Source organism: Sus scrofa, chromosome 3, assembly GCF_054392235.1.
Source record: "Sus scrofa isolate SSC_HxYL_T2T_F1_AM1 chromosome 3, Sscrofa_HxYL_maternal_Yorkshire_Landrace_v2.0, whole genome shotgun sequence".
Classification (NCBI taxonomy): domain Eukaryota; kingdom Metazoa; phylum Chordata; class Mammalia; order Artiodactyla; family Suidae; genus Sus; species Sus scrofa.
The window spans coordinates 44383161-44397020 of NC_139385.1; the positions used below are offsets into that span (position 1 = coordinate 44383161).

General features: G+C 64.7%; 2 protein-coding genes across 5 annotated transcripts in view; one reads left to right on the plus strand and one right to left on the minus strand.

Annotated features, from left to right (window-relative positions):
* CORO7 (coronin 7) overlaps positions 1 to 13860 on the plus strand; it is a 56978-nt gene that overhangs the window by 32739 nt on the left and 10379 nt on the right. The gene's annotated exons all lie outside the window — the stretch shown is intronic.
* VASN (vasorin) lies at positions 520 to 11193 on the minus strand. Of its 2 annotated transcripts, none has more exons than XM_005662173.4 (2): positions 11062 to 11193; positions 520 to 3163 (listed from the first exon to the last, which is right to left on the minus strand). In XM_005662173.4, the coding sequence occupies exon 2, from the start codon at positions 3151 to 3153 to the stop codon at positions 1120 to 1122; it is 2034 nt and encodes a 677-aa protein (XP_005662230.1). In that variant the 5' UTR covers positions 3154 to 3163; positions 11062 to 11193; the 3' UTR covers positions 520 to 1119. The 2 variants fall into 2 exon arrangements, with proteins under 2 accessions (XP_005662230.1, XP_005662231.1); XM_005662174.4 differs by lacking the exon at positions 11062 to 11193 and adding an exon at positions 9102 to 9212.

The following is a 13860-nucleotide window of genomic DNA, read 5'->3' on the forward strand; positions in this document are numbered from 1 at the left end:
GCCCGAGCCCAGGCAGAGGGGCAGGGCTACAGGCAGGGCTGGGCCACACGTGCCACCTGGTCCATGACCACCCTCGAGGGCCTGGCAGGATGTGGTTCAAGACATGCCCTCCCCAGAGGAAGGCGGGCAGGGAGCTGCTCCTCAGGCCCACCCCTGGGGAGGGGCCTTTGGGGGTCCTCTTGGCCTGCGTCTGCCACAGGCATCTCCCAGCCTCTCCTGGGAGGCTGCTGGCAGAAGACTGGTCCCGGGTAAGGCTGCCGTAACCACTCCTCTGCCCCACCTCTGCCCCTCTTCTCCCTGCGGGGCTAGACCGGGCATCTCTGTCAGGTGGACTAAGCAGACCCAGTCTAGGGCAGGACAACCCGGGGGATGCTGACCAGGGCCTGGTGCCCCCTGGGGAGAGGGGTCGTGCCCCCCAGCTTCCCCACAGAGAGGGCCGTCTCTTGAGGCCCACCCCGCCAGCCCCCACCCCTTGCACCCAGCCCAGGTACCCCGGGGGCTGCCCCAGAAACACACTGATTTCTTTCATCTTTTATTTTTCTTAAAAAAAGACCTTCATATCATCGTTTGTCTTACAAAAACCGAAGTCCTTGTCTCTGAGTTTGAAAAACATTTTCCCAGAATAAATGGGAAAGGATCTTTTATAAATATATTTTAAAAAACAAAAGCAAAACTTGTTCCTAAATCATCTTTCTTTCCAGTTTCTTTTGTTCCTTCGCTCCCTGGGGCCGAGCCAGGGCCACACGCCCTGTCCCCGGTCCCGCTACTCCCTCTGCTGTCTTCTCTGGGGGCTTCCTTCACTGGCGCCCAGAGTCTCCTTGGGGTCGGGGCTTAGCAGCCTCGGGCCTGTGTTACCAGCACACGGCAGGCCTGCCCCACCCTAGGCTGGCATGTTGCAGAGGATGGCGCCGAGCCATGCTCCAGGCCCTTGGCCTGAGGGGGACCTTAGAGGTCTCACCGGGGTCCCAGCATCTTACAGATGAGGAGCCCAAGGTCCGGAGAGGGGCAGGGACTTGCTAAGGTCACACAACCCCAGTCCTGGCATGTCCTCCTCGTAGGGATCTGAGAACTTCCTTGATCTGGCAGCGGAGGGCCCTTGGTGGTCCGTCGCTCCCAGGCCTAGATGTAGGGCTTGGTGGGGAGGGGTCCCTGGGGGCCGGGCCCCGAGTAGCCCATGAGCGGCACCTCACACTCAGGCCCGCCAGGCGGGGCCTCCCCACCGCCCTCAGTCCCCTTGGGGCCTGGCTCCAGGGGGGCCTTCACCCCCTCCAGCTCCAGGGGCCCAGCCCCGGGGCCCACCTGCCCTTTGCCCTGAGCCACAGCCGCCGCAGCCCGCCCCCGGCGCACGCAGAAGGCCGCCCCCACAGCGGCCAGCACGGCCAGGAGCACGGCGGCCAGGGTGGGCGCGATGAGGAGTGGCAGGTTGCCCTCGCGGGCCTGGGTGACCGGGGCGTGGTTGGAGCGGACAGCTGGGGGGGTGCGGGCCTCCCCACAGGCCTCCTCGCCCTCGGGCATCCTCCCGGCCCCCAGGGGCCTGACGCAGATGGAGTAGGTGGCGTTGGGCCGCAGCTGGGTGACCGTGTACTCCGCGAGCGAGGCAGGCAGCCGCAGCGTCACTGGCCGTTTGTCGGGACCCGACAGGTTGCGGTAGGTGAGGCGGAGGCTCCTGAGCTGCAGGGGGCTGCCCTGCAGGTAACGCTGTAGCCCCACCCGCAGGGAGGTGGGGCTCACGGGCTCGATGCTGAGGGGCAGGGGCCGGGGTGGCTGCAGCGTGGCGGGGGCGGAGCTGGGCCTTGGTCCCTGCCTCACCCGGCTCTCGCAATACAGACCCGTGAAGCCCTCAGGGCACAGGCACTCCAGATGACCCCGTGCCTCCAGGTGGCAGGTGCCCCCGTTGAGGCAGATGGATGCCGGGCAGTCCTGCGGCTGGGGGGCGGGCCCCTCCGTGGGTGGGGCAGGGGGTGGCAGGCTGGGGGCCACGGTGGCAGGCTCTGTGGGGCTGAGCCAGGTGGGAGCCGGGCTGGAAGGTGGGAACGTGGGTTCCCCCACTGTGGGCCTCGTGGCAGGTACCGTGGCTGTGGTGGTGGTGGCCGGGCAGCCAAAGTCGGCATAGTCAAGGTCCAGCAGCAGCCGGCCTGCGTTCTTGGGCGGGAAGTGGCAGCGCGTCTCCTCGGGGCTGGTCAGCGCCACGCGACTCTCCCGCACCCAGGGGCCAAACCAGCTCAGGGGGCACACGCAGTTGAAGGGATTGCGGGCGGCCGCCAGGAGTCGCAGGCGGGGAAAGAGGATGGAGAGCTCGTGCGGCAGGACCTGCAGGCTCAGGTTGCTCAGGTCCAGCTCCTGCAGGGCTGCCAGGCCGGCCAGGTCCTCAGGCCGCAGCTGGGCGATGCGGGTGTTGCCGGCCAGCCGCAGGCGCGTCAGCCCCCGCAGTCCCCGGATGGCAGGTGGCACGCGCTCCAGCTGGTTGTCGGCCACGTCCAGGTCGTGGAGGTTGCGCAGGCGGCCCAAGAGCCCCTCGTCCAGCTGCTGCAGCCCCAGGCCAGCCAGCCGCAGTGCCTCCACATTGGCGGTGTCCAGGACTCCGGGCTCCAGGGCCGGGAGGCTGTTGTGGCTGAGGTCAAGCAGCAGCAGGCGTGGCAGGCGAAGAGGGGGCAGCGCCCGCAGCTCGTTGTCCTGCAGCTTGAGCTCCAGGAGGTGTTCGAGTGCATCGAACGCGCCAGGCTGGATGTGGCGGATGCGGTTCTTGCCCAGATAGAGGCGCTCCAGGCGCCGCAGGCCGCGGAAGGTCTCGTTGGTGATTTCCCGAAGCCTGTTGGCCGTCAGGTCCAGGTTGCTGAGGTTGGCCAGTGGCTGGAAGACCCCGCCAGGCAGACTGGTGATCTGGTTCTGCGACAGGTCCAGGAGCTGCAGGCCTGGCAGGCCGGCAAAACTGCCCGTGTCGATCGTGGTGATGCCGTTCTCGAAGATGTACAGGCCCACCGTGTCGGGCGGCACGTCGAGAGGCACGGTGGTTCCCTGGCGGGCTGTGCAGAAGACCGTCTGCGGCTGGTTGCACTGACAGCCCGAAGGGCAGCCCTGCACCCTGGGCTCCAGGGCCAGCAGCAGCAGCAGCAGCAGCGGCAGCAGCAGGGGCGGGGAGATCGTGGGGGGCATCTTCTGGTCCCTGGGAGCAGAGAGGAGGGGCGGGAGACGGTGAGTGAGGGACCGCCGCTCCAGGAAGGACCGAGGAAGGAACCCCCAGCCCCCTTCTCCACTCCCTGCCTGAACCCCCATGGCACACAGTAGTTATGAGTCAGGCCCCCAGTGCCCAGCGGAGTTCCTGCCCCAGCCCCGTCACTCCTTGGCTATGTGACTTGGAGCCATCACATGACCTCGTTACGGTATCAGTTGCTCCTTCCTGCGCCGTCATCAGGGCCGGGTGGGCTGAGGCGCACAGAGCAGGGCCCGGCCTCGAACACTTGACGACCGTGAACAAGCCCCTTATCCTCAGCCCCAGCCCGTCGCTTCTCTGCAGCACATGTCGGTCCAAAAGTATCCGACTCTGCCTTTCCCCGAAACAGCCCCCCACCGGAATCTCTGCGGAGGTGGACGGGGAAGGAGGGAGAACGGCGGGTTCGGGGCGGGGGGGCAGCCCCTCCTGCAGCATCTGGGAGAGACAGGACGGGCAGGCGGCCGAGCGCGTAAGCAGAGAAGCCGGCTGCCCTGGGCTGCCGGCCGCTGCCGCCACGCTCCGCGCCTTCCAAGTGAGGAGAGACCACAGCGGGGAGACTTCACGTGGAAACTATGGGATCGGTGTTTTTCCACTTATGAAGTCAGATCTGCCCAGGACGGGAGCCGTGGGCCCGCCAGGATGTGGCCTGGGGAGAGGCAGAGGAGGCCTGGAGCCATTGGCAAGTGTCCCCCTGTGAGGAGGGGCAGGCAGGGGCCTTGGGTTTCAGATCCACCACCTCTGAGCCATGATGACAGAACCAGAGGTGAGGGGTCCTGGCCTCCCTGGGCTGACAAGGGCTCGGGTTGGGGGATGCGGCTGTGTGGTGGCCCCAGAGACAGTTGCCCAGCCTGGAAACGGCCCTCAGACTGAATCCTGTACCATTTCTCAGGATCCGCGCTGGGCCAGACATGGGGCAAGAGCCGCTGCAGCCCTTCCCTCGTGCCAGCGGCCCTGAGCGTTTCCTCACCTCGCCGAGTCCTCCCAGCAGCCCCTCCAGGCGGAAGCCGCTCTCACTCCCAGATGGGAGGAGAACGGGGGTCCTGGACGTGCAGGGACTTGCTGCCATCCCACTGCTGGGAAATCTGAGCCAGAGCCGGGCCCTGAACCAGGGCCGTGTACAGCCGGGCCTGCCCCCCTGCGTAGGGCCTGGTCCTGCCCAGGTCGGAGTAGCCCCCCCACCCCGGCCGCCCCAGGCGCCCACACATAGCTGCAACTGTCCAAGACAGGATTCTGAGGCCGCCCCAGCAGCAGCAGTCCCCACACTCTGGGCCCCTGGAGTCCCTGAGAGGCCGGCACCCCTCCCCTCCAGGTGCCTCTGCTCACACAAGGGCCTTTTGTGCTGGGGCTCGGCCTCCCCTTCCCCCACACTGGCCAGCCTTCCGGCTGCAGCAGGTAGTGTGGCCCCCAGCCACCCTGCGACCTGCTCACTGCCGTCTGCCAGGCTGCCCCTCCCCAGGGGTAATGAGGGACATGGGGGAGAGGAGGGGCAGTGGTCCCCTGGAGGCCACTGTGGTGTTGGGCCAGCTCTGGGTAAAAGCCCATCATCCGTTGGATCCGCCTGGGCCGCTCGCAGGGTCCCCTCTGCCCCTCGCTAGTGAACGCGGATGCCCACCCTTCAGAGACCTTCCCTGACCCCCAGCCAGTGCCCCTCCGCTGCTCTCTAGACAGTACTGTGCCCTCTCTGGGCGGAGGCCCCGTCTGTCTCTGCTCCCGTGCATCCAAAGCGTGTCGTCTTTGCTGAGTAGATGGCGAGGCAGGGTCTCCCGCTCAGCCTCAGAGGAAGCTCAGGCAGAACCCAGGAGGCTGCGTGCGCCTCGGCCCTGCTGGCGCGTCCCCAGGGGGCTCCATGTGCCGCACCCGGCCTCCTCCCCCGCGTGGACCTGTTCCATCCTCACTGACTCAGAAGGCAGCGGGTGTGGCCTGGCCTCCAGATGTGGGCTGGGAGCGACCCCCACCCCCGCATCCACGTGGGGGGTGAGCCGCCTCCCCCTGAATCAGCCCCCCAGGCAGGGTCAGGAAGGGAACAGCCAGGGCCCTGGGGTGGGAGGGGACCCTACATGTGGTCAGCCTGGCCACCCCTGCAGCTTCAGCTCCCCTGGGTCTTACGTAAAGTCACGGTGAAAAGCTCCACTCAGGTAGCCCTGGGCAGGGGCACCTGCGCTTTGAGGGCACAGGCAGCAGTTTTCTCAGCACCTCAGTTTCCTCGTCTGTCCACTTGGGCGTTTCAGAATCGACACCTCCCAGGGCTGGGAGCCTTGGCACCTGGCACTGAGCAGCCAGGCATGGCCCTGGGGGGCCTGGGATGTGTGCGGGGGCTGAGCGGGGACCAGCATGGCTCTGGGCTGGCTCATAGGCGGCCAGCCCTTTACCAGTGAAGGCATCGAGGGGGAGGGAGGCAGGGACACTGAGGGTGTGTCTGGCCACAGAGGCAATCTGGCTGCGCCAGTGCAGAGCGGGGCCTGGGTCAGAACAAGAGCAGCCGGCATTCTGGGCCTGGGAGGCCCCTGCCCTGCTTCCCACCCGCTAGGATGCAGGAATGCGTGGCTCCGCCCCGCCAGCGAGGGGTGGCACAGGGCTGGGGAAAATGAGCTGGGGGCTCTGCCACGAAGGGCGGATCAGAGGGGCACCCAGAAGGCACAGACCGACCATGAAGGGGCAGCAGGAGACAAGCTCTGCCCCTAAGTAGCTTCCTAGATCCCTTGTCAACTGTGGGCTTGTTTCTCACCAGCCCGGCTTCACTCTCCGGAGTTGTTCTCAGCACCCAGGTTGCGGCTCTGTGGTGTTCTGTTTGTTTTAAATGGGGAAGTTCTCTTAACGCGATCTGGGAGCAATTCCGCCTGTCTGGGCGCGTGCTGGTGTGTGTGTGCATTGGGGGTGGGTGGGGTCTTGCTGGGGTCACGGCTGCCCTGGCCCCTGCAGTTTCAGCAGCTCTGAAGGACCTGGGGCCGGGCTTTGATATCTGATCTGCTAACTCCAAGGCAGGGAGGTGGAACCCCACCCTCTGCAGAGGGTGCACAGTGGCCTTGGGATCTGAGGGGGTGGGGTGGGGCAGGAGGGCAAAGTGTCCAGGGCACCATCCCCCCCCTCCCCGACCTGGCCCAGCACAGGGGACAATGCTGGGATGGGGCTTTGCGTGACAGCCCGGCCACAGCCCTCACCTCAGTTCCCAACTGTGGAGGAGGGCTGGGGGCTGAGTGTGATGCCGGAGTCTCAGGCTGTTCAGTTTGTATTTGGAGCACATTCTAAGTGGTCAGGGAACATCAGCTACTGAGGGTGTCACCCCATAAAACCCGAGTCTTGCCCTCTGCGTGCATAGGGTGAGGATGCCAAGCTGTGAGAGGGGCTTCACGCAGGTTTCAGCACAGACGGGAGGCCCCCTGGGCCCAGGGCGAGGCCTCCGTGCAGAGGCTGCCCTCCACCCTCTGGCGTGGAAGGGCGGGAGGAGCCGGCCGGGTGGGGAGGGCAGCCTGACTGGGGGTGGGGTGCGGTGGCGGGGGTGGGGTCTGGTTCTGGAAGGAGCTGGGGAGTGAGCTGTCCTCTGGCCGACACCTTCCGCATGACGAGGCGGGGGGAGGGCGGAAGGCGGGGCTCTGTGAGTGAGGACCTCGTCATCTCCGCTGGAGGGAGAGGGGGGGGAGCCCAGAGCGTCCCCACCAACTGCAAGTGTGGGTCGCACCTGGAGGCACCCTGGGTCAGGCAGGGACTGGCGAGTGGGTGGGGCCCAGGCCTTGGGGTGACCACGACACCTCAGGCTGGAGCGTCTGGCCTGCCTGGCTGGTGGGGGTAGATACCAGCTGAGGCAAGCACACCCCCTTCCCATACCCTGTGACCCTGTGGAGCTGGTGCGGGGCCTGGTGCTGCCGATCGGACCCCGAGACTCTAGGCCTCAGGCTCCCAGCGCCGACCCGCCAGGGCCAAGCGCTGCCGGCCAGGCCTGGCAGCAGCCCAGCCCAGGAGTCTGCCAACCCCCCAGGCAGGCGGGACCATGCCGATGGCCAGGACGGCTGGCTCTGGTTTCGCTGACGTGTCTGAGGAGGCTCTGGGCCCGGGCCTGGTCCACCGGCCTCCCCATCCCAGATTAGCGGCAGCCCCTGGCCCAGCAGGTGGGGGGCTCTGTCCTGGGCCCTCATAGAAGGGGCAGAGGGTCCTAAGCCTGGGTCCCTCTGAGATGCCGTCTGTGTGTGGCGGGGGTGGGGGTGGGGGGTCCTAGCCCTGCCCTGTGGTTAAGCCAGGGTCCCCAGCAGTCCTGGCGTCTCGGCCTCACTTACCCCATCACCACCCCCAGCCGGCTCTGAGCCTCCCCTTCACAGCTTCCTCGGGGTCCCTTCCATCTCCCACCTCGGGGGCTTTTCAACCCCAGCTTGACGTCAGAATCACCAGGAAGTTTTGGAAAGGTCCAGATGCCAGTCCCCCCTGCCCCCACCACCAATTAAGTATGAATTTCTGGGGTGAGACCCAGGCAGGACTATGTTTCAGAGAAGCTCCTTGAGTGGGTCTCCCGAGTAGCCAGGCCTCAGACCCTGGGGCAGAGGGTTGCAAAGTGGACAGTCTGTACAGCAGCCTGTCTCCATGTCCAGGGAGGAGTCGGGACCCGGGCAGGAGGGCCAGCTGGCAGCACTGGAAGAGCAGGAGCTGGGCCTCCCCCACCACCATGGCAGGAGCTGCTTGGCCCCAGGTGGGTGCTTCTGTGGCACTGTGGGTGACCTGGCAGCCACCAGACCTGTCAGCCCAGGGCAGGGAGACCAGTGACTAAAGTCCAGTCCTGGGCTCGAGTGAGCCGTTAGGGTGGCGGGACGTGCCTTCTTGTCCGCAGAGGTGCCACTGCTCCCCCGGGAGCTACATGGTGGCTGCAGCCCAACCTGAAACGGGCTGGTTTAGATGCCACCGTCGGCATGTGCAGGTGTGATGCCACTGGGGCTGGGCTCAGACGTGCGGCCTTCTCACTGCCCTGTCCCCACCCAGGGCCAAGATCCATCAAGGAAGGCCCAAACCCTGCAATTAACCCTGAATTTGCCAGAGGAAGACCTTAGTCACCAAGGGAGGCCGCCAGCCCCGAGCCACCTGGTCCCCCAGTCTGGGGCCAGACGGGGTCTGAGAAGGCGGTGGCCCCAGAGTGGGCCTGGCTCTTGTCATTCTCATGGTGCCCAGGCTCCCGGTCACCTGCAGGGGAAGAGGCCCTCCCTGGGCTCCATGAGCCGATCTGTGGGCCGGTGGGATTGATGGGGGGGTGGGGCCACGCTATCTCTCACCTCTCACTGCGGTCTGGCCAAGCCCAGGGCCAGTGGGGCCCCAGGGGCCGCCCCAGCACCAGCACTCCTCAGTGCAAGCCAGCTCCCTCCTTCCTCCTTAATTAAATCTCTCAGGCAGCCTCCGAGGAATGTCAGCGCCTTATTGCATTCCCCAGGAGGAGGCTGGCTGGGGCCCATCCCTGGCCTCAGAGAGAGGAACTGGCCCCTCGCCTGCCCCCAGCCCGCAAACGTGGTGGCCCAGGGGAGGGTGCTCTGGCCTCCTCATACCCAGGGAGGCTGGAATGAGGAAAAGCGGGGGAGGCCCGCAGGCCGGGCCGGCCGGCCAGCGGAGGGAAAGCAGTCTGGCTGACTCTGGAATGTGGAAACCGATAAAAGGAAGAAGGCTGAGCGCCCCCCCAACCCTCAGTGCACCCCTGCCCGCCCCCAAACACAGCCCTGCTCTAGTCACGCGCGCGCAGACACATGCCCACGCCAGGCACACACCCACTGGGCTGTGCTGAGACGCACGCCCCCTCCCCCTTCCCCAAGAACTCTCAAATTCCACAGCGGTGAGGGGAGCTGGTTTTCTTGGCAGTGCAGAGTCTTGGGCTCCCTGGCCCAGGGAGGGACCTCTGAGGGGGGCTCCGGGAGGGATCACTCACCCTGTTAGGTGGCACTGCTGTCCTTCCCATGAGCTCAAGGCCTGCCACGGTCAGGGATGCTTCTGTGGGCACAGGCGCACCCAGTCTCCTCTCTGGTCACCGGGGAACTGGCAGGCCAGCCGGCCAAGGTGGGAGCTGCCTCCTGGGCCTAGCTGAGACCCTGCTATCCTGATCCCAGGAGCTGCCCAGTCCAGGGGCAGGGGCTACTTAAAAGTCCCCACCAGGACCCAATTCTTCTTCCCTGGGACGTGTCCCACCTCCCCCAGGGCTGCAGTGGAGGTGTCAGGAATGGGAGCCAGGAACATCTCCTGCACAGGGCATCTCCCTGGTCCCAGGGCTGCCCAGGAGAGCCCAGATCTGGGCACTGAGGGGCTTCTCAGGTTGAAGCCTTCCTCACCCATGTCCAGAGCCTGGAGAGTGGTGCCCTTCCAGCCAGTGCCCTGGGACACCAGCCCCATTCGCCCATCTGACCCTCTGGACCCGTAGGTCCCAGATTAGGTGTTTCAGTCTGCAGCCACATGAGGTCGGGGGAGGGCGGGACAGGCAGTGCCCAGGCCCCCAGCCTGGCACGCGTGTACTCATCCTCCCCCTGTCCCCTGGGCTGGGGAGAGGCCAGATAATGGTCTGGAGAGAATCCAGCTGGGCTGCTCATTACCAGAGCCCTCTTCCTGCCTCTGACACTCTGTTTACAGAAGCTCTGGGGGCTGATTCCCCTGGGAGAAGACAGCAAACTCTGGGGACTGCTCTCCCATCCCCCCAGCCCGCCTGCCTGAGCCCTGTCAGGCCCTGCCAACAGCTGGACCCCTACTGGAAGTCATGGCCCACTGGGCCCGCCGACACCACTCAGAGGTCACCTGCCCAGCCACCCCTCTGTGCCCCCAACGCCCAAGGTCCAGCCTCGTGGGAAGAGACCTTTGAGATTTAGTCCAGTTCTCTGTCACTGGAAGCCCCCCTCTTGGCCTGGGCAGGGGGCTCTGGATCCTGGGGGCTCTGGATCCTGGTGGCTCTCTCCAGAGCCTCACATGCCGGTGGTGCTCAAGGCAAGCAGAGGGACCCTCAGGGCCCCTTTCTCCTTCCCATCTTTCAGACACAACCCCTCAGCCCCCGCGGGAGAGGCAGTCAGCAGCCCTGGTGTGGTAATCGTTAACGAATGGGGGTGAGACAGAATGGTTGGCACCAATCAGCTGGCCAGCCAGTGACCACAGGGGACCTGGGCAGCCCTCAGGCCCCAGTGCTGCCAACCCTGGGACACAAAAGACTAGGCTGGCTCCAGGCCATTGGGTTCACAGCCTGAGCAAAGCCCCTTCCCTGGCAGAGGCAGAAATGGGGCACCTTGTTACCTGGAGTATGATTCAGCCAGCCAGAGTTCCTACCCTCCTCCCCAGGGCTGCATGCCTGCGACCCCCTTGCTCCGCCCTGAGTGACAGGGGCCCTCAGGACCCCAGGCCATCGATCTGCACAGGGGGACGGGGGCAGTGATGGGGAGCGGGGGTTATCCATACCCAGAACCAGGCTGTGTCACTCCAGGAGGTAAAAGTAACCCAAGACTATGGTTTGGCCATCCCCTCTAAGAGGTTTAATTCATAAAACTGGTCATGCCGGAGGGCCCAGCCGCGGGAGGAGGAAGCGAGGGAGGGGGTGTTTATTTTGTCTACTCGCAGCCCCGCAGGCCGGTGAGCTGCATACATGCGCGCGCGGGAGCGCGCACCCCGGCCGTGGGGCTGTCGTTGCCGGAGGACTGCCTGAGGAGGGGGCGCACGGGGCCTGACTGTCGTGCACCCCCGGGCTAGCCTAGGTGATCCTGCGGGTCTGGGGGCCGCCTGCCCGCCCTGAGTGCCTGTGCTTGTGGTGGAGGAGGCGCGGGGTGGGGGGTCCGCGCGCGTGATCGGAGCGTGTGCACACCCCTCCCGGTGGCCTCCCCCGTCCGCGTCCGCAGCCCCCTAGCCAGGCAGACACTCACCGGGCGGCGGCGGCGGGAGCCGGGCGGGGCGGGCCGCGGCCTCAATGCTTCCCGGCCGAGCGGCCGCAGAGCTTCTGGGTCCCGAGGTAGCCGCGTCCCTGTCTCCCCGCCCCGGGCTCGGGCTGCGGAGTCGACTCGCGGGAGGCGGGTCGCGCCTTAAGGGCCGGGGAGGCGGGTCGGCCACGGGCGGGGGCGGGGCTGCTTCCTATTGGCCGGGGCGGGGCCGCGGAGCCCCGCCTCCCCTCTCCGCGGAAAGGGTCACTCGGCGGGGGCAGCCTGGTTTTCACCCCAACAGCTCCCAGCCAGGCGGGCGGGAGAGGCCTTGCTCAGCCCCGTGGGGAGTCAGGAGCCCCTCGGCCCAGTCTGGTCTGCGAGTAGTTTGCAGTATGACTCTGGGCGGATCCCTGTGATTCGTGGAAAAGGGAGCGAAGATTGAGTTAGAGCAAGCTGGGTGCCCCTGATACACCAGGCAGGTGATGTAAATCGGAGGAACAGACCCCAGACCCAGTGGAGGCCTCGGGAGGGGAGGCTGGTGTAAGGCTCAGCTCTTCGGACCTGTACCAGTTGGTCAGAGCCTTGGATATTTCAGGAGAAAATGGGTATCGGGATTTTTTTTTAGGTGAAATCTTAGTGTGTTGTCGCTCGCCAATGCTGATTTCCAGCGCTCCTGGGTGGGCCACACAGAGAGAGCCCTTCTGAGAGCCTCCTAAATACAGCCTCTAATGCCAAGTCTGAGTCTTGGGGTCCTTTTAAAGGGCTGTGAGCATCTCTGGATCCCCTTTACCACATCTCAGATGAAGGCACTGAAGGGGCAACCAACTATCCAGTTACGGCAACTTCAAGGCCAAAGTGTGCTGAGAGATGCTGGGCTAAAGTGGGAGGTTGGGCCACCGTCAGTAGGCGGGGCCTGGGCTCTGCTGACAGTGGCTCTCGATGGGGCAGAAGGGGCTGGTGCCAGGGGCTGGACTAGTCCAGAAAAATCCCCTGCCTTGGAGGATTCCAGGAAAATGCTCTGCCCTCCTCCCCCTCTGCGCTTGTGGTCAGAGTCAAGCCTCAGAGCCTTCTGAGCCCCGGCTCAATCCCGACTTCCAGCCTGCCCCAGGACACCCGCCACCCCCTCCAGCCCTGCCTGCAGCCAGAGCTTTCAGCTGGGCCAGCTCAAATCTCGGGGGGTTGGGGGGGGGAAATGGCTGATCCCAGCAGGCCAGGCCACACCAGCTGGAGGGTTGCGTGGTTTTTAAACATCTCAATCCCCTGCAGAAGGCAGGATGCCCTCCGTATCCAGTCTCTGACGGGGCTTAGCAGGGTCTGGCTCCAGAAGTGACTCCCCAGCCTCTGCCTCTCAGCTCTTGGCCTCCTTGGTACCTCTCCCGCACTGGGCCTCCTTCCAGGATGGCTGGGCTCTGTACCCTGTGCTGTTTTTGTTATGTGTGGATGTGGGGCAAACCTTGCACACCTCTGAGTGTCTGCTCCCGGCCGGTGCTGGCCGTTAGGTATGTTGCATTTGGCCTACATGGGGCTTTTTAAAACCTCGAAGCCATTGCCAACATTGAAAAACTCAGTGGTTTCACATGAAAATGGGACTTCCCGGCTTGCCTTGAACAGAAACTCTCAACTGGGCTGAGTGGTGGCTGCCCCCCTGACCAAGGCCCAGACTCAGAGCCCGCTCCAGTCTCCACTTCTCCCAGTCTCACACCAGCCTGGTTCACTCTCTCCGTTTCCTGAAGAGTTTGAGTTTACGCTCAGTACTGGGTGGCTCTGGCAGACTGCCCTATGCCTCTGCCCCTGGGCCCTGTGTCCCCCTGGGGACCTCAGGAGACTAGCCCGACTCTCCTCAAGGAACAGGAATTCCTAACAGATCCCAGAGCTTCTCACCTCTGGGGCTGGTCAATCCCACCTGCCTAAAGGGTCCACCCCCCGCCCCTCTCCTGAGCCTGGACTCACACAGGCCATGTTCCTATCCACCCAGAGGTTCAAGGGCAACTTCCAGGAGAGCTCCCTCCCCAGTTAGTCCATCCGTTCCTCGTTTGACTTTAAGGAACCACCCCCACTTAGAACCTGGTTATAGAGTTCCCATTGTGGTTCAATGGGTTAGGAACCTGACCAGTATCCATGAAGATGCAGGCTTGATCCCTAGACTTGATCCGTGGGTTAAGGATCCGGTGTTGCCATGAGCTGCGGCATAGATTGCAGATGCAGCTCAGATCTGGTGTTGCTATGGCTGTGACCGACAGCTGCAACTCCGATTCAACCCCTAGCCTGGGAACTTAGATATGGTGCACGGGCAGCCCCCCCCCCCCAAAAAAAGAACCTAATTCTAAGGGAGTAGGGGACAGGGTTTGGTCCAAGGCCTGTGCCAGCTGTTGGCCAACCCTTGAGGCTGGGTGCCATGACCCCATTTCCTGGCTTGTGCCACGGTGGCCACTGCCCTGCCTGAGTGACAAGAATGGATCCAGGGCATCTGGACTGCTTTGGACCAGTGCCATTGCCAGAACACCTAGGTGGTGGGTCCGAGGGGGAGAGGTGGGCTCTTGAAGCCGCCTTTCCTAGCAGGCGCATGGAGACACTGGTGCAATGGCAGCAATGTGGGGAGGGCTGAAAGGATCACCAGGGGCTGACCCTCCCCTTTGTGACCCACTTGATGCCACCACTGTTCTGTGTCTTCTGAGGCCTGGGCTCTAGCCCTTCTATGGCTTTGAGTCTGGAGCAGACCCTAGACCTGGGTCAGAGCCCTTCCCAGTGGCAAGCCCAGGTTCCAGCCTTCTCCTAGTGCCACGGCAGCAGGAGAGATGCCTGTGC